Source organism: Nerophis ophidion, linkage group LG01 (assembly GCF_033978795.1).
Source record: "Nerophis ophidion isolate RoL-2023_Sa linkage group LG01, RoL_Noph_v1.0, whole genome shotgun sequence".
NCBI classification, from domain to species: domain Eukaryota; kingdom Metazoa; phylum Chordata; class Actinopteri; order Syngnathiformes; family Syngnathidae; genus Nerophis; species Nerophis ophidion.
In genome coordinates, this window is record NC_084611.1 from 7249498 (window position 1) to 7268989 (window position 19492).

At 41.8% G+C, this 19492-nt stretch overlaps 2 protein-coding genes across 2 annotated transcripts in view; one reads left to right on the plus strand and one right to left on the minus strand.

Moving 5' to 3' along the window:
* LOC133548443 (gastrula zinc finger protein XlCGF57.1-like) overlaps positions 1-19492 on the minus strand; it is a 351444-nt gene that overhangs the window by 233600 nt on the left and 98352 nt on the right. The window lies entirely within an intron of this gene.
* On the plus strand, positions 5625-18565 carry LOC133553011 (zinc finger protein OZF-like). The gene is made up of 2 exons (XM_061900771.1): positions 5625-5841; positions 15493-18565. The coding sequence occupies exons 1-2, from the start codon at positions 5751-5753 to the stop codon at positions 16764-16766; spliced, it is 1365 nt and encodes a 454-aa protein (XP_061756755.1). The 5' UTR covers positions 5625-5750; the 3' UTR covers positions 16767-18565.

The window sequence follows — 19492 nt, forward strand, 5'->3', positions numbered from 1 at the left end:
CGTGACATCACAAGTTGCAGGGCTCCACGCATATTCACATTGTTTTTAATGGGAGCCACCAGCAGTAAGAGCAATTCTGACCAAGAAAGCGACAATTTCCCCATTAATTTGAGCGAGGATGAAAGATTTGTGAATTAGGATTAAAAAAAAAAAGAAAACAAAGCGACGGCTCCGGGCGACAGCAGTGTGAGCGTTTCAGATGTAATTAGATACATTTACTAGGATAATTCTTATCTGCTTATTGATTTAATAGTGTTTTAGTGTGATTTTAAAGTGGAACATTATCAGCAGACCTATGTAAGCGTCAATATATACCTTGATGGTGCAGAAAAAAGACCATCTATTTTTTTAACCGATTTCCGAACTCTAAATGGGTGAATTTTGGCGAATTAAACGCCTTTCTGTTTATCACGCTGGAGGCGATGACGTCAGAATGTGACGTCACCTAGGTAGTCAACGCCATTTTTCTCCACCACATCACACGCATCAAGTCAAATCAGCTCTGTTATTTTCCGTTTTTTCGACTATTTTTTGGAACCTTGGAGACATCATGACTCGTCGGTGTGTTGTCGGAGGGTGTAACAACACTAACAGGGAGGGATTCAAGTTGCACCACTGGCCCGAAGATGCCAAAGTGTCTGCCGCCAGACCCCCATCGAATGTGCCAGAGTGTCTCCACATTTGACCGGCGATGCTAAGGCAGACATGGCACAGAGATGTATGGATAACCTGCAGATGCATTTGCAACGATAGTCAACGGAATCACAAAGGTGAGTTTTGTTGATGTTGTCTTATTTGCTAATCAGACATATTTGGTCGCGGCGTGACTGCCAGTTAATAGATGCTAACATGCTATGCTAATCGACGCTAACATGCTATTTACTGGCGGTGCTAAAGCAGACATGGCACAAAGATGTATGGATAACCTGCAGATGCATTTGCAACGATAGTCAACGGAATCACAAAGGTGAGTTTTGTTGATGTTGACTGCCAGCTAATCGATGCTAACATGCTACGCTAATCGATGCTAACATGCTATTTACCGGCGGTGCTAAAGCAGACATGGCACAGAGATGTATGGATAACCTGTAGATGCATTTGCAACTATATTACATTTACTTCCACCCACATTTAATGCGAAACAAACACTTACCAATCGACGGATTTAAGTTGCTCCAGTGTCAAAAGATGCGAAAGTCCTGATCGTTTGGTCCGCACATTTTACCGGCGATGCTAACGCAGCTATTCGGCCATGCTATGGCTATGAATAGCGTCAATAGCTATTCGCTCAATAGCTTCAGTTTCTTCTTCAATACTTTCATACTCCGACCATCTGTTTCAATACATGCGTAATCTGTTGAATCGCTTAAACCGCTGAAATCCGAGTCTGAATCCGAGCTAATGTCGCTATATCTTGCTGTGGTATTCCCATTGTTTGTTTACATCGGCAGCACTGTGTGACGTCACAGGGAAATGGCCAGTGTCTTCGCAGAGAGACGAAAATAAGGCACTTTAAAGCTTTATTTAGGGATATTCCGAGACCGGTAAAATTTTGAAAAAAACTTCAAAAAATACAACAAGCCACTGGGAACTGATTTTTATTGTTTTTTATCCTTTGGAAATTGTGATAATGTTCCCCTTTAAAGATTGTAAAGTAAAGATAGTAAAGACATACCTCGAGGTCGGATGGCTGCGGTGAACACAATGTGTCCCAGAGAGAAGCCGAGGAGCCAAGCTCACAGCGGCTGCAGAATGACGAATAATCCACTGACGTCTTTGGTTAGATATATATCACAATTTCCCCATCCAAAAACATGCTGGTTGACGTGGAGAAAACATGTTCGCTTGACCGCTCTGCTTTCACAACAAACAAATAAACACCGGCTGGGTTTCGGTCCTAAAGACAGTTGCAATCCACTGCTTTCCACCAACAGCATTTGTCTTTATAGTCTTCATTAATGAAAAAACTGCAAAAGATTCAGCAACACAGATGTCCAAAATCAATCAATCAATCAATCAATGTTTACTTATATAGCCCTAAATCACTAGTGTCTCAAAGGGCTGCACAAACCACTACGACATCCTCGGTAGGCCCACATAAGGGCAAGGAAAACTCACACCCAGTGGGACGTCGGTGACAATGATGACTATGAGAACCTTGGAGAGGAGGAAAGCAATGGATGTCGAGCGGGTCTAACATGATACTGTGAAAGTTCCATCCACAATGGATCCAACATAGTCGCGAGAGTCCAGTCCAAAGCGGATCCAACACAGCAGCGAGAGTCCCGTTCACAGCGGAGCCAGCAGGAAACCATCCCAAGCGGAGGCGGACCAGCAGCGCAGAGATGTCCCCAGCCGATACACAGGCGAGCAGTACATGGCCACCGGATCGGACCGGACCCCCTCCACAAGGGAGAGTGGGACATAGAAGAAAAAGAAAAGAAACGGCAGATCAACTGGTCTAAAAAGGGAGTCTATTTAAAGGCTAGAGTATACAAATGAGTTTTAAGATGAGACTTAAATGCTTCTACTGAGGTGGCATCTCGAACTGTTACCGGGAGGGCATTCCAGAGTACTGGAGCCCGAAATGAAAAAGCTCTATAGCCCGCAGACTTTTTTTGGGCTTTGGGAATCACTAATAAGCCGGAGTCCTTTGAAGGCAGATTTCTTGCCGGGACATATGGTACAATACAATCGGCAAGATAAGATGGAGCTAGACCGTGTAGTATTTTATACGTAAGTAGTAAAACCTTAAAGTCACATCTTAAGTGCACAGGAAGCCAGTGCAGGTGAGCCAGTATAGGTATATATGTATGTATATATGTATATAAAGGTATATACAGTATAGGTATATATGTATGTATATATGTATATAAAGGTATATACAGTATAGGTATATATGTATGTATATATGTATATAAAGGTATATACAGTACAGGTATATATGTATGTATATATGTATATAAAGGTATATACAGTATAGGTATATATGTATGTATATATGTATATAAAGGTATATACAGTATAGGTTTATATGTATGTATATATGTATATAAAGGTATATACAGTATAGGTATATATGTATGTATATATGTATATAAAGGTATATACAGTACAGGTATATATGTATGTATATATGTATATAAAGGTATATACAGTACAGGCGTAATGTGATCAAACTTTCTTGTTCTTGTCCAAAGTCTAGCAGCCGCATTTTGTACCAACTGTAATCTTTTAATGCTAGACATGGGGAGACCCGAAAATAATACGTTACAGTAGTCGAGGCGAGACGTAACAAACGCATGGATAATGATCTCAGCGTCTTTAGTGGACAGAATGGAGCGAATACTTAGCACAATAAGTAATGAATAATTCCACTTGTAATCACAGTGTTAGAAATAACGTTAAAAATATAAAAATGTTTATGCATTTGAATCCATCCATCCTTTTTTCTACCGCACCTGTTCAAGAAGTTGCCTTAAGGGTAAGAAATAATGTATTTATTATTGGTTGGTGTAGGGCTAGCCTCTTGGGGTCATTCAACAAGGCCCAGGTGGGCCATTTACACACCTGTCGCTGATTTCGAGACCGGTCCAGGCAACACCCTGCTTCGCTGCAGACCCGCAGGCCACGCCCCCTCCTAAGTTAGCTTCAGAACAACAACGTTATTACAAAGAATAAGAGACCTATTATACTCTAGAAATGTTGGTCTTACTTGAAAATGTAAACTTTTAGTTGTGTCCAGTGTTAAAAATATATTATATATGGCTCTTACGTAAATACATTTTAAAATATTTGGCTTCTTGGCTCACTCAGCCAAAAAGGTTCCCGACCCCTGTCCTATGGCATTCCTAAACCAGTACTTCCAAGGTTTGAGCGTGGCCGGGAGAGTGATTTCGTGCTACTCAAGATGGCGCTAGAGAACTTGACGAATAGTCATCCTCACCTCAGCCAGCAATATAAATATCAAGTCCTACTAAATCAGCTCAAACTCCCTAACGCTCTGCAGTTAGCCAAGTCATTCATGTATGAACCAAAACCCTACACGGCTGCGCTAGGGCCTTTAAGATGTTTGTAATGGGGAAAGATGTTAATGTGTCTTGTTTTCATGTTTGCATTTAAGATAGTTGACATTTGTTAACTGGTGATTAGTGATGTTAAGTGCCTAAGATGGTAGTTATTGATTAGCAGTGCGATGAGGGCTTTCTGCTGGTGAGTGATTAGCACTACAGTTAGAGCCACCTATCGCCAGGTAGAAATGAGCAGTTTCACCAACATTTTTTTGTGAAACCATATTACTGTCTGCTGTTTTACAGGATTCATGGAAGTTTATTGTCATAGCAGCACACGATACACATGAGATGGCACACAATTTAGTAGCAGGTGAACAATAGGATTGGTCCTGGTGGAGATCTACACTCTTAGTCCTTAGTCCATCCATCCATTTTCTACCGCTTATTCCCTTTTGGGGTCGCGGGGGGCGCTGGCGCCTATCTCAGCCACAATCGGGCGGAAGGCGGTGTACACCCTGGACAAGTCGCCACCTCATCGCAGGGCCAACACAGATAGACGGACAACATTCACACACTAGGGACCATTTAGTGTTGCCAATCAACCTATCCCCAGGTGCATGTCTTTGGAGGTGGGAGGAAGCCGGAGTACCCGGAGGGAACCCACGCAGTCATGGGGAGAACATGCAAACTCCACACAGAAAGATCCCGAGCCTGGATTTGAACCCAGGACTGCAGGAATTTCGTATTGTGAGGCAGACGCACTAACCCCTCTGCCACCGTGAAGCCTACACTCTTAGTGCTTTTCTTATTTCAATCAATCAATCAATCAATGTTTACTTATATAGCCCTAAATCACTAGTGTCTCAAAGGGCTGCACAAACCACTACGACATCCTCGGTAGGCCCACATAAGGGCAAGGAAAACTCACACCCAAGCGGAGGCGGATCAGCAGCGCAGAGATGTCCCCAGCCGATACACAGGCGAGCAGTACATGGCCACCGGATCGGACCGGACCCCCTCCACAGGGGAGAGTGGGACATAGGAGAAAAAGAAAAGAAACGGCAGATCAACTGGTCTAAAAAGGGAGTCTATTTAAAGGCTAGAGTATACAAATGAGTTTTAAGGTGAGACTTAAATGCTTCTACTGAGGTGGCATCTCGAACTGTTACCGGGAGGGCATTCCAGAGTACTGGAGCCCGAAATGAAAACGCTCTATAGCCCGCAGACTTTTTTTGGGCTCATGATTTGACTTTCTAACGGTTTTTAACTAAAACAACTAAGTAAGTTGAAACATATTTGTGTTTATTGTAGTGTTTAAAATGTATGACTTTTATCTTCAATGTATGCCCTTTTTGTGGTTTGAACAACAGCCATCGAAAATGTCTGTGCACGTGCTTGTATTTATACATATTTATTTTCAAAGAGTAGTTGTAGATTATTTGATGTTAGATACTTTTGCCAACCATTTTTTAAAAACAAGATTAAAATGCCTTTATTTTGAAAAACAACTGATGTCAAGAAGGAAACGGAAGTGGCTGGCTTCTAGCGCATGCGCAAATGAGCTTGAAGCGCAGCAAAGAGACAAAGACTGCATGCTATAGTTTGTCGGAGATTCTTCGAATTCACGATCTTAAAGTCATATGATTCACAGCAAATATAGGTACAAATATCTCGATTCGTATTTCCCAATTGAGTTTGGAGCGATATCTGAAGTGAAGATTGAAGACGTGATAGAAGATGGACGACTACTGCTATGCTAAGATGGTGACGTCATGTCAAAGAGAACATTCCAGCAAATCACCAACGGAGATAAAGACGGAAGATGAAGGTGAGTGAGTCTTTTGTTTTTATTTGAAAACTATTTCAAGCCCTGAAAAAAATGTGGAGGTGAAATTAGCCGATTTTGTTGAAGAATGTAAACAAAGAGCCGCCATGATTGTTAGCTTGAAGAAGGCAGTGGAGTTCACATCAGAGGAGATGAAAGAATGCAAAAGTCACATTTAGAAACTAAAAACAAAACAACAACTCTGTTAGGTAAGGCGAGTATTTTGTCACATTTGAACAAAGTCTCTGTGCAGTTTGTGGTGTCGTCAAGTAGCAGAAAAGAATGGACGTGTTGAAGACTCGTTAGCAGCGTGTTTTGAAGACCAGCCTACAGTTGTTGGCTCGCTGTCCCAATTGTTTAAGCAAAACAGAAGAGTTTATCTTTCCTATGTTTGGCAAATGCCACTTCTTAAAAAGGTTGCGACTCTTGTTCCCAAACGCACAAACTCCCTGAGCATTCAGTGGAGCACATGTGAGCCACATCAGTGTCACACCTGTCCCAAACCTGACATCATAACAATTGAAATGTTTTATTGTTGGTTGATTGATGTAAAAAAAAAAAAATAGTTTTTATGACAAAAAAGCAAACAATCTACTGTGGTAAAATAAGTGTGAGAGGTCAGAAACGTAAACAGAAACAGAAAACTTGAATTTAATTTGTTTTTCATATAGGTATAGTCATTTTAATTTATTCTTACTATGATTTGTTATTTTACGTGTTATTTATTTGTTGCTAATGTATATCTGGTTGTTCTTTTAGATTATATTTAAAATTTAATTTTGGTGGTCGTACGGGAGCCTGTAAAGGATTGTATGTTACCTTAGGGCAGGGGTGTCAAACTCAAATACAGAGTGGGCCAAAATGTTCAACTGAACAAAGCCGCGGGCCAAGGTTGAACAAATGAACCTTTTAATAGGGACCCAAACAAGTTTTGCATTGAATATTGAACGAGCAAGGCTTGTATAACTTTATAGTGACATGCAAAATCGAGTTTCAAATAATAATAATAATTTAAAAATATCAATGGTATATTAAATACAATTTAAATAAAAAATGTAATGCCTCTTTCTTATTTTGCAGCTTTCTGATGTAAATATCAACATTAACTTGGCGGGGTTTGGTGGTAGTGGGGGGTGTATATTGTAGCATCCCGGAAGAGTTAGTGCTGCAAGGGGTTCTGGGTATTTTTTCTGTTGTCTTTATGTTGTGTTACGGTGCGGATGTTCTCCCTAAATGTGGTTGTCATTCTCGTTTGGTGTGGGTTCACAGTGTGGCGCATATTTGTAAAAGTGTTAAAGTTGTTTATACGGCCACCCTCAGTGTGACCTGTATGCCAGTTGACCAAGTATGGCTTGCATTCACTTGTTTGTGTGTGAAGTCCGCATATAGTATGTGACTGGGCCGGCACAATGTTTGTATGGAGAAAAATCGGACGGGACGACAGGTTGTAGAGGACGTTGAATGCAGTGCCTTTAAGGCAAGTACCCAATGAGGTTGTTTGGGTGGAAATCGAGAGAAATTCGGGAGAATGGTTGCCCCGGGTGATTTTCGGCAAGGGCACTGAAATTCAGGAGTCTCCCGGGAAAATCGGGAGGGTTGGTAAGTATGAGTATTAGCGGTGAATGCGGTGTTATAATACCGGTGGGCCAGCTCTAATGTAATTTGATATTGCCTCAAGGGCCAAATTAAATTACACGGTGGGCCAAATTTGGCCCGTGGGCCAGAGTTTGACACCCATGCCTTAGGGGAATCTTGAATTCTTCACTATTCACCAAAGAAATCTAGTCTAAGGGAGAGTGAGAGGAGACAACTTATATAGTTTACTATATACCACATAAACATACAATAACTAGACATTAATAAACACATAAATGACACTCATCCCCTACTCACACGCTACCTCCCGCACTAAACCAATCACACAACACACACTCACAGTCCAACCTGGGCCCCTTGGCTGGCCCAGAAGATTGTCCCTTGTGGTCCTGCTGAATCGGTGGTGCACGTAGGCGTGGGGTGAGTTGAAACTGCTGGATACAAAGTGGGCGTTGGAGAGGGGGGAAACCTCCCGTTGTAATCCATCCATCATCTTCCGCTTATCCGAGGTCGGGTCGCGGGGGCAACAGCCTAAGCAGGGAAACCCAGACTTCCCTCTCCCCAGCCACTTCGTCTAGCTCTTCCCGGGGGATCCCGAGGCGTTCCCAGGCCAGCCGGGAGACATAGTCTTCCCAACTGGGTCTTCCCCGTGGCCTCCTACCAGCTGGACGTGCCCTAAACACCTCCCTAGGGAGGCGTTCGGGTGGCATCCTGACCAGATGCCCGAACCACCTCATCTGGCTCCTCTCGATGTGAAGGAGCAGCGGCTTTACTTTGAGTTCCTCCCGGATGGCAGAGCTTCTCACCCTATCTCTAAGGGAGAGACCCAAACTCATTTGGGCCGCTTGTACCCGTGATCTTATCCTTTCGGTCATGACCCAAAGCTCATGAGCATAGGTGAGGATGGGAACGTAGATCGACTGGTAAATTGAGAGCTTTGCCTTCCGGCTCAGCTCCTTCTTCACCACAACGAACCGGTACAACGTCCGCATTACTGAAGACGCCGCACCGATCCGCCTGTCGATCTCACGATCCACTCTTCCCTCACTCGTGAACAAGACTCCTAGGTACTTGAACTCCTCCACTTGGGGCAGGGTCTCCTCCCCAACCCGGAGATGGCACTCCACCCTTTTCCGGGCGAGAACCATGGACTCGGACTTGGAGGTGCTGATTCTCATTCCGGTCGCTTCACACTCGGCTGCGAACCGATCCAGCGAGAGCTGAAGATCCCGGTCAGATGAAGCCATCAGGACCACATCATCTGCAAAAAGCAGAGACCTAATCCTGCGGTTACCAAACCGGAACCCCTCAACGCCTTGACTGCGCCTAGAAATTCTGTCCATAAAAGTTATGAACAGAATCGGTGACAAAGGACAGCCTTGGCGGAGTCCAACCCTCACTGGAAATGTAATCTAGTTAAATGCAAATATAATGACAATAAAGTCCATTCTATTCTATTGTAGAGAAGAGAAACTCGGCCGTGCTTCCTTTAGCTCGCCTCAGGAGCCCAGTCTGGAGCGAGAGTGGAACCAACATCTTCCTGGGTCATCTCTCTGTGAGCGCGTGCAATTTAGGCTCCAAACTCGCGCTGCCCACGTCCCTCGCAGCGATGTAGCCACGATAGCACACAACTAAACTCTCTCTGGCTTGTACTCCATCACAGGGGGGAGGGTCTCTTTAATAACTTAACTCAAAACAGTGTTTCACAGGTCAGCCATCTATTTGTGGTGGTCTGGTCGGGTGGCGGCGATGACCAAGAAGAACGCGGAGTTGGGATATAATTACAACACTTTATGTACATATTTATATACAGATTTGAACAATTAGTTATTCACTGAAATATATTAATTGATTGTGCCCGATCACAGTTGAAATCTTGAAATGAAGGGCCTTTAATGGCGAAAACATTAACCTGGACAACATTTTAACAGCTGGTTGGCTCGGATTTTATTCTTTTCATTGCATTCCCATGCTGCAGTGGACAGTGCACAATGTAGCTTTCAGTATTAATGCAGTATCTGAAGCAGCGTCTCCACGTGTGTTTATTGACAACAGGGTTATAACCTGGACACCTTAGCTCGTCAGTATGGGAGCAGGTAAGGCTGGGCGATATTCAATCAATCAATGTTTACTTATATAGCCCTAAATCACTAGTGTCTCAAAGGGCTGCACAAACCACTACGACATCCTCGGTAGGCCCACATAAGGGCAAGGAAAACTCACACCCAGTGGGACGTCGGTGACAATGATGACTATGAGAACCTTGGAGAGGAGGAAAGCAATGGATGTGGAGCGGGTCTAACATGATACTGTGAAAGTTCAATCCATAATGGATCCAACACAGTCGCGAGAGTCCAGTCCAAAGCGGGTCCAACACAGCAGCGAGAGTCCCGTTCACAGCGGAGCCAGCAGGAAACCATCCCAAGCGGAGGCGGATCAGCAGCGCAGAGATGTCCCCAGCCGATACACAGGCGAGCAGTACATGGCCACCGGATCGGACCGGACCCCCTCCACAAGGGAGAGTGGGACATAGACATCCATTATGGATCGAACTTTCACAGTATCATGTTAGACCCGCTCGACATCCATTGCTTTCCTCCTCTCCAAGGTTCTCATAGTCATCATTGTCACCGACGTCCCACTGGGTGTGAGTTTTCCTTGCCCTTATGTGGGCCTACCGAGGATGTGGTAGTGGTTTGTGCAGCCCTTTGAGACACTAGTGATTTAGGGCTATATAAGTAAACATTAATTGATTGATTGATAGAAGAAAAAGAAAAGAAATGGCAGATCAACTGGTCTAAAAAGGGAGTCTATTTAAAGGCTAGAGTATACAAATGAGTTTTAAGGTGAGACTTAAATGCTTCTACTGATATGACTAAAAAATTTATCACGATATAGGTGTTTCATATCAGTCGATATCGATCATTATTGATTAAAAAAAATACATATTCTAAATAAAGACCAGGAGAAAAAAGGCTGAATTTAAATACTTTTATGTTAAATATAATATTTAACCGTTAGAAAGAGGTCAGTATTATGAAAAACAGTCAAATAAATGAAAATGCTGGTCGATGTGCAAATAATGACATTAAATAAATGCTTAATCCAACAAAATGTGCAAAATATTGTAATTCAGAAATTAGTAGTGTACAACTCAGGCTTTAAAGGGGAACATTATCAGCAGACCTATGTAAGCGTCAATATATACCTTGATGGTGCAGAAAAAAGACCATCTATTTTTTTAACCGATTTCCGAACTCTAAATGGGTGAATTTTGGCGGATTAAACGCCTTTCTGTTTAGGCCTCTCTGAGCGACGACATCAGAACGTGACGTCACATCGGTACTCAACGCCATTTTTCCCTACACATCAGATGCACCGAGTCAAATCAGCTCTGTTATTTTCCGTTTTTTCGACTGTTTTCCGATACCTTGTAGACATCATGCCTCGTCGGTGTGTTGTCGGAGGGTGTAACAACACTAACAGGGAGGGATTCAAGTTGCACCACCGGCAAGAAATCTGCCGCCAGAACCCCATTGAATTTGCCAGAGTGTCTGCACATTTGACCGGCGATGCTAAGACAGACATGGCACAGAGATGTATGGATAACCTGCAGATGCATTTGCAACGATTAAGTCAACGAAATCACAAAGGTGAGTTTTGTTGATGTTGTTGACTTATGTGCTAATCAGACATATTTGGTCACGGCATGACTGCCAGCTAATCGATGCTAACATGCTACGCTAATCGATGATAACATGCTATTTACGCTAGCTGTATGTACATTTGAAACTAGATACCCACATTTAATGCGAAACAAACACTTACCAATCGACGGATTTAAGTTGCTCCAGTGTCACAAGATGAGAAAGTCCTGATCGTTTGGTCCGCACATTTTACCGGCGATGCTAATAAGGCAGCCATGCTATGGGCCACTTCATTAGGTACACCCACGCTATGGCCGAATAGCGTCAATAGCTATTCACTCAATAGCTTCAATTTCTTCTTCAATTTCGTTTTCGCTATCTGCCTCCATACTCCGACCATCTGTTTCAATACATGCGTAATCTGTTGAATCACTTAAGTCGCTGAGATCCGAGTTTGAATCCGAGCTAATGTCGCTATATCTTGCTGTGGTATTCCCATTGTTTGTTTACATTGGCAGCACTGTGTGACGTCACAGGGAAATGGATAGTGGTTTCGAAGATAGCGAAAATAAGGCACTTTAAAGCTTTATTTAGGGACATTCTGGGACCGGTAAAATTTTGAAAAAAAATTTTAAAAATACAACAAGCCACTGGGAACTGATTTGTATTGTTTTTAACCCTTTTGAAATTGTGATAATGTTCCCCTTTAAAGCCATATTGGTAAGAATATATGCAAATTAATACCAGTCACATTAAGCAAGCAGAAACAAACATGTCTTACAGAATATTGTAAACATCGGAATAAACTTGCGTCTGAACATCTGTGATCACTGGCTGCAACAACTCAAACACTGCTTCACTACAGTTTCACTCCTCGCCGTCAGCTAGCCGTTGTTGCTTTTTGGTTTTCCTGTTTGCATTTCCCAGATTGCCTTGCGGTTCAGGCTCGGCTGTGATAGGTCGAGAGGCCAAAGCCCTTCCTCTGCCTACAACCCCCAGAATGCCGTGCGGTTCCACATCGGCCTTTCTTCTTATGTTTTTCTAACAGAACTCAGTGAAATTATGGAACGTTCTATCGACCCCATCTTCTATTGATATTGATCACATGTCTATCGCGATATATATTGTTATTGTTTTATCGCCCAGCCCTAGTAACAGGTGACTGTTACTGCGTGCGTCTAACCCAGGTCCCGAAAATAAAAATTAAGAAAATCCGAGTCGGTGCTGCACACTGCACAGGTTCAGACCTCTTTTGAACTTGTTTGCCAAGACGTCTTACCCTCGTATTTTGATCTGGTCGGTTTGTTATTCCTTTACTTCGTCGTCGTCGTCTTCTTCTTCTGACCCACCAGGTGAATTACGTGCAATTGGCGGAGTTACAATGCATAGTAGGCTACCGCCACCTACTGCACCGGAGTTGTAACTACAAGCTCCATTCGCAGACAAGAGTCCCATTGCTTTTATGAGCGGTCGAGCGAGTCAAAAGCCGAAAAATCTATTTGTGGCGGCCGTAATTCTTTCGTGGCGGGCCGCCACAAATTAATGAATGTGTGGGAAAACCTGTGAAAACGTGACTAAACCTGCCGTTCGTTAAGTCACTCTGCGGCAAACAAAACACGTTGAATTAAAGTTAAAGTACCAACGCACTCAGCATCAAGGGTTGGAATTGGGGGTCAAATCACCAAAAATTATCCCCAGGAGCAGCCACCTCTGCTGCTCACTGCTCCCCTCCTGGCTTACTAGCGGTTACCATACACGTCACAGCTACGGGCAACAATGCTACGTTGCTTGTTAACGTCGGAGCTCTCTACACACTTTCACTCCTTTTTCCTGCCGGCAGAAACGGAACTGCCCGTAACCATAGCAACCGCAACCACAGCAACGGTTGAAACAACTTACAGAAATACCTTTTAGCTTCCCAAACGACACATATGAAATAGAAATAAATAATAATAATACTTTAATCCCTTAACAGAAATGATCTCCTATCTGTAGGACTCAAAGGACAATTACACAAATATGCAAACCTTCAGAACAACTCAGCTTCTAATACTTGTAGCTCTTCCTCCTTATATTCAGGCTCAAAAATATAAGGTTCTGGGTCATGATTTGTCCCAAAGTATTCTTTAATGGCTCTCATGAAGTCTGCCTTTGTTAGTAATAGTTGGTGGTGTTGTTGAAGGAAATAGTGAACGTTGTGATGCGTCTGTGAAAATAATGTGCCGCCGTTTGCTTAAAATGATAAAAAATATGTTAATATTACATGTTATTATGATTGTGCCTGTTATTACATGACATATATACTTACAGCGTGTATATAAAATTTTGTTGGAAGCTTTTGGATATTTTCTATATTACCTGCCGGCAGAAACGGAACTGCCCGTAACCATAGCAACCTTAACCACATCAACGGTTGAAACAACTTACAGAAACACATTTTAGCTTCCCAAATGACACATATGAAATAGAAATTAATAATAATAATTTAATCCCTTAACAGAAATGATCTCCTATCTGTAGGACTCAAAGGACAATTACACAAATATGCAAACCTTCAGAACAACTCAGCTTCTAATACTAGTAGCTCTTCCTCCTTATATTCAGGCTAAAATATATAAGGTTCTGGATCATGATTTGTCCCAAAGTATTCTTTGATGGCACTCATGAAGTCTGCCTTTGTTAGTAATAGTTGATGTTGTTGTTGAAGGAAATAGTGAACGTTGTGATGCGTCTGTGAAAATAATGTGCCGCCGTTTGCTTAAAATGATAAAAAATACGTTAATATTACATGTTATTATGATTGTGCCTGTTATTACATGACGTATATACTTACAGTGTGTATATAAAAAGTTGTTGGAAGCTTTTGGATATTTTTTATAGGCAAAATAGAGTGAGTGCATCCCCATTACCTGCATTGTTAGCTGGCTTTTGCTAGCGTTTATTTAGGAGTTAGAATCGGTGATGGGCAGTGGTGCACAACAAGTAGTGCTTAACTACAGTTCCCAGTAGCGTGGCGTTAGCCTCGTTCCTTTTTGAACCCGTAGTGATTCCTGTGTGGTAGAAATGTCGGGGATTTAACACGGGGCCGGTAGCCATTTTTATTTGGCCGAAATGTCCGGATCTTAAACAGGGACAATAGAGAGTTTGTTACAACAGTTTTAATTACTAACAATCAGATAGTACAAAGTTGGATTGAATCGATATGAAAACAGACAGTGTCTCATGAGACGAAAGATGGTGAACCCTCGTGAAAGGAATTAAGAAAGAGCACACATCAGGCTTGGTCTTCCCTTCTTATTTATACGCTCCTTGATGGCCTGATTTTTATCATAACAACTTATGTAACTGTCCAATGTTCAGGGTGAATTGACCTCTCATGTCGTGTCACCCCCCCCCCCCCCCCCCCCCCCCAACTTGGTCAGTGTGACTTGACCTCTTATGTCATGTCCTTCCCAATGTATCAAGGTGAAAGTTACCCAAAACAGATTTAGGACAGAAATTAGCCACTAGACTGTAGCTTAGCTTTTTTTCAACCCATGTAGTGACGTAGCGTCCATCAAACGCTACAAAGAAAGAAAAAGACTGCTAATCAAGGGCTGGAAAATAACAAAAAACATAGCGCTGTAATCATTTTAATTTATTGTTGCTAAGATTGTTAGTTTAAATGTTATTAATTTGTTATTAATGTATATCTGGTTGTTATTTTAGATTATATTAACAATTGTGTATAGGTGGTACTGTTTTTTGGTTTTCAAATGAATAAATAATGTTATTATTTATCGTGATTCCAAAATCACTCAAAAATAATTGTTTATTATGTTTTGCCATAATTGTCCAGCCCTAAACGAGGTCTTGGCAAGGACTAAACAACAAACTATGTATCACCGTACTGGAGTCATGACACAATAGTCTATTGTAATATTGTGACATGGAGTTTTACTGTGATTTTTACAAAGTCATTGAAAAAAATAAAATAAAATACTTAAAATAAATGTATATAAGTACACTCGATGCCAATAATATTTTTGGGGACGAACTGTGTCAAAAAAAAAGGAAATAAAATAATCATGACAATTGTACAGAAAGTGGATCAAATTTCTTGCATTTGTTATCTAAAAAAGTCCTCTACTTTTTAACTACAGACTTTTTTGAAGTAGGTATTATATTTTATAGTTGTTCAAAGTGTTTCAAAATTGACTTTTTCAACACTGTTAGTTTGTAGTATCCTAATGTCCGTGGAAGCAGATGTTTTTTACTTTCTGTGATTCTAGCTGAACTTTTCTGAGTCTATGACAAGTCATGTAAACATTGATCCAACATTCTGGCAAGGCACTAAATGAATGGCCATGAAACACTACACACACATACAGTACTTAAAAGAAAGTCTGTTTTTGTTGTTTGTGTCTTGCAGACGTCCAGCAGCTGATCGGTAATCCAGAAGAAGTTTCCCCTCAGTCAGGGGGGAGCTCCACTTTGAAGCAGGAGACTCCACAACCACCCTGCATTAAAAAGGAAGAGGAGGAACTCTGCATCACTCAGGAGGGAGAGTGTCTTCTAGGACGAGAGGAAGCTGATTACACCAAGTTTCCACTGACTGTTGTCTCTGTGAAGACTGAAGATGATGAAGAGAAACCACAAGTAGACAACCTCTTAGCTCCACTATCAGATAGTGAGGCTGAAGACGAGGTTGAAGAACCTTTGAGCAGCGATACAGACTGTGAAGGTGATATGAGGACTCACACTGACAACAAACACTCTGAATGCTCTTCAAAGAAGAGAGGTAAACAATACTTGAGCTGCTCAGTTCGTGCTGAAAGTTTTATTAAAAATAGCCATTCGATTGAACACATGAGAACACACACAGGAGAAAAAACATTTAATTGTTCAGTTTGTGGCGTAAGTTTTTCTCGAAATAGCCATTTGACTCAACACATGATAACACACACAGGAGAAAAAACATTTATTTGTTCGGTCTGTGGCAAAGGCTTTTCTCGAAATAGCCATTTGACTCAACACATGATAACACACACTGAAGAAAAAACATTTAAGTGTTCAATTTGTGGCAACAGCTTTTCTCGAAATAGCTCTTTGACTCAACACATGATAACACACACACAAGAAAAAACATGTAATTGTTCAGTTTGTGGCAAAAGATTTTCTCGAAATAGCTATTTGACTAAACACATGAGAACACACACAGGTGAAAAAACATTTCATTGTTCAGTTTGTAGCAACAGCTTTTCTCGAAATAGCTTTTTGACTAAACACATGAAAACACACACAGGTGAAAAACCATTTGATTGTTCATTTTGTGGCAAAAGCTTTTCTCGAAATAGCTATTTGACTAAACACATTAGAACACACACAGGTGAAAAACCATATAAGTGTTCAGTTTGTGGCAAAAGCTTTTGTCGAAATAGCCTTTTGACTGTACACATGAGAACACACACAGGAGAAACCCCATTTTGTTGTTCAGTTTGTGGCAAAAGCTGTTCTTTTAGGAGCACTTTGATTGAACACATGGGAATACATACAGGTGAAAAACCATTTAGTTGTTCAGTTTGTGGCAAATGCTTTTCTGTTAAGAGAAAATTGACTTACCACATGAAAACACACGCTGTAGGGAAAAACCATTTAGTTGTTCAGTGTTCTGTAAAAGGTTCCCACTTAATACAGACGCAGTAAAACACAAGAACACACAAGGGAAAATAAGCAATTAGCTGTTTAGTTTGTGGTATGTTGCTCATATGTGGCGACATCCACCCTACCCAGGACCTCCTCACTGCTTCTTTCACAAATATCTGACGTATTCATGCAAACTTGGATTATTTGGAGCATTATCTTATCTACTACTGACCCAGTGTCTTCTCTGTATCTGAAACCTTCCTGAACAGTAAGATAGATGATGCTTCAAGTGCTTGGTTACTCCTTCTTCAGTCCAGGGACCTGGGGCCTCATGTGTCAAGTTTGTGCACGCTCAAAAACCTGCACTACACCCTTTTTCACGGCAAAGTTGAGATGTATCAAAACTGACGTTGACACATAAGTGATGCTGGGTAACTGTTTGCATAAACAACTGCCAACTTTTACTCCTCAGGCTGATTGATGTGCAAATCAGAGACATATGAACAATTAACCCCCAACACCCACAACCCAACCCCCACCTCCCTCGACATTCGGGCATAACAGGTTCAATCCGGCCCGCGAGATGAGTTTGTGAAGTGTAAAATTCAGCTGCACTTTTTTTAATGAAAGAAACTGCTGTTCTAAATGTGTCAGATGGATGGCGAGCAAATAAGTTATACTGGGGTGAGCAAGTATACCAAGCAAGAGGTACACGGTAAAGCGGGGCTGTGACTCCTCCCCCTCCAGCCAACGTAAAAGAGGAGTAAAATAATCAATCAGTAACCCCACTTCAAATGCAGCATGAGACACTGCACACTGATATAGTTCTGTGAAAATGATTGTCTTCTGTGCAAATGTAAAGAAAGTGAACAGTGTGTGATTTACTGCAATACTGTCACTCTTTCTACTTTTTATTTGTGCTTTGTTGAAATTGTTCACACATTGCACTGCTTTTATTTTTCTGTCAATACACATTATGTCTAGAAGACAGGAAGTAACTCAACACTCTTGAATAGTTTCTACCTCAGTGTGTATGGTTTGTTGAGTTAGCACAGGATTAATATGTGGAAATGACAAATGAGGTAGTTGATACAAAGAATAGTTTTTATTCATGCTTTATTTTGTTTTCATTCAACCCAAGATGGGTTGTGACTTAACGCTCTATAGCCCGCAGACTTTTTTTGGGCTTTGGGAATCACTAACAAGCCGGAGTCCTTTGAACGCAGATTTCTTGCCGGGACATATGGTACAATACAATCGGCAAGATAGGAGGGGGTCCGGTCCGATCCGGTGGCCATGTACTGCTTGCCTGTGTATCGGCTGGGGACATCTCTGCGCTGCTGATCCGCCTCCGCTTGGGATGGTTTCCTGCTGGCTCCGCTGTGAACGGGACTCTCGCTGCTGTGTTGGATCCGCTTTGGACTGGACTCTCGCGACTGTGTTGGATCCATTATGGATTGAACTTTCACAGTATCATGTTGGACCCGCTCGACATCCATTGCTTTCCTCCTCTCCAAGGTTCTCATAGTCATCATTGTCACCGACGTCCCACTGGGTGTGAGTTTTCCTTGCCCTTATGTGGGCCTACCGAGGATGTGGTAGTGGTTTGTGCAGCCCTTTGAGACACTAGTGATTTAGGGCTATATAAGTAAACATTGATTGATTGCTTTGTAGAAACCCTGAGATTAAGTCTAAGTTCATTGTGTTCTTCATGGTGTTTTTGAAACGGCACCATTTTTTTCCTCTACATGTTCAACTAACTTGAAGTGTTTTGTCACGATGATTATTTGTGTTAAGTACATTTTCAGAATGAACTTGTTCTATTTTGGACCAAAGTATAATAAAGAATACAATCTGAAGTTGTCGTAGTCATATTTTTAAGTGATCATGCCATGATTTTACCCGTCCCGCCCACGTGGAAATAGATTTTCCTCCATGCGGCCCCTGAGCTAAAATGAGTTTGACAGCCCTGCTGTAATCTGACTCATGTGAGCAGGTTACTGTATAAACACATTTTGTTATAAGTTATAAAAATGTGTTCAGTTCTCAGACATATCAGGACCTTGACTTGGATTAATTTTGCTTCTTCGATGCAGAGGGAATTTGGAACGAGCCAGGCGAGAATTCAAGTACATGATTAATTTATCTGTATACTATAATACAAAAATAAAGCAAACAAAGGGCGCTCACAAGGAGGTACGATACTAGGTTACCAAATACAAACATGAAACAAAAACACTTGCTCGATGGCATGAATAATAAAGAACTATCAAAAAAAACAGCACAATGGCATGACTATGCAAAAACTAAAACAAAACACTTACTGTGACAAAAACAAGGGGGGCATGAAGAGCAAGGTGCGTGGCAGGTGATCGAGGGCATGAAGGATGTGCAGGTAGCAGGTAACACAAGCAGTATGCAGTAAGCAAAGTTCCCAGGCCGAGGAACAGAAAGCAAATGACTTAAATAGTGGCTATGGTGATGAGAAACAGGTGTGGGGCTGAGGGCAGGGGCGTGACTTGGAGACCAGGTGGAAACTAACGAGTATCTATGGAAAACAAACGAAACCAGGAAATGCAAAACGGGAAACAAGAGTCCAAAAAACAAAACATAAACATGATCAAACATAAACCTAATTTACAGGCATGACGAGAGACACATCAATGTCAGGCTGACGATCGATCTTCCACTTTCTCCAAACACGAGAACATAGCAGCTCCTACTGGCTAGTTTCAATATAATAAATTGCAATGTAACACAATTGAATATCTTATATGCTCAGACAG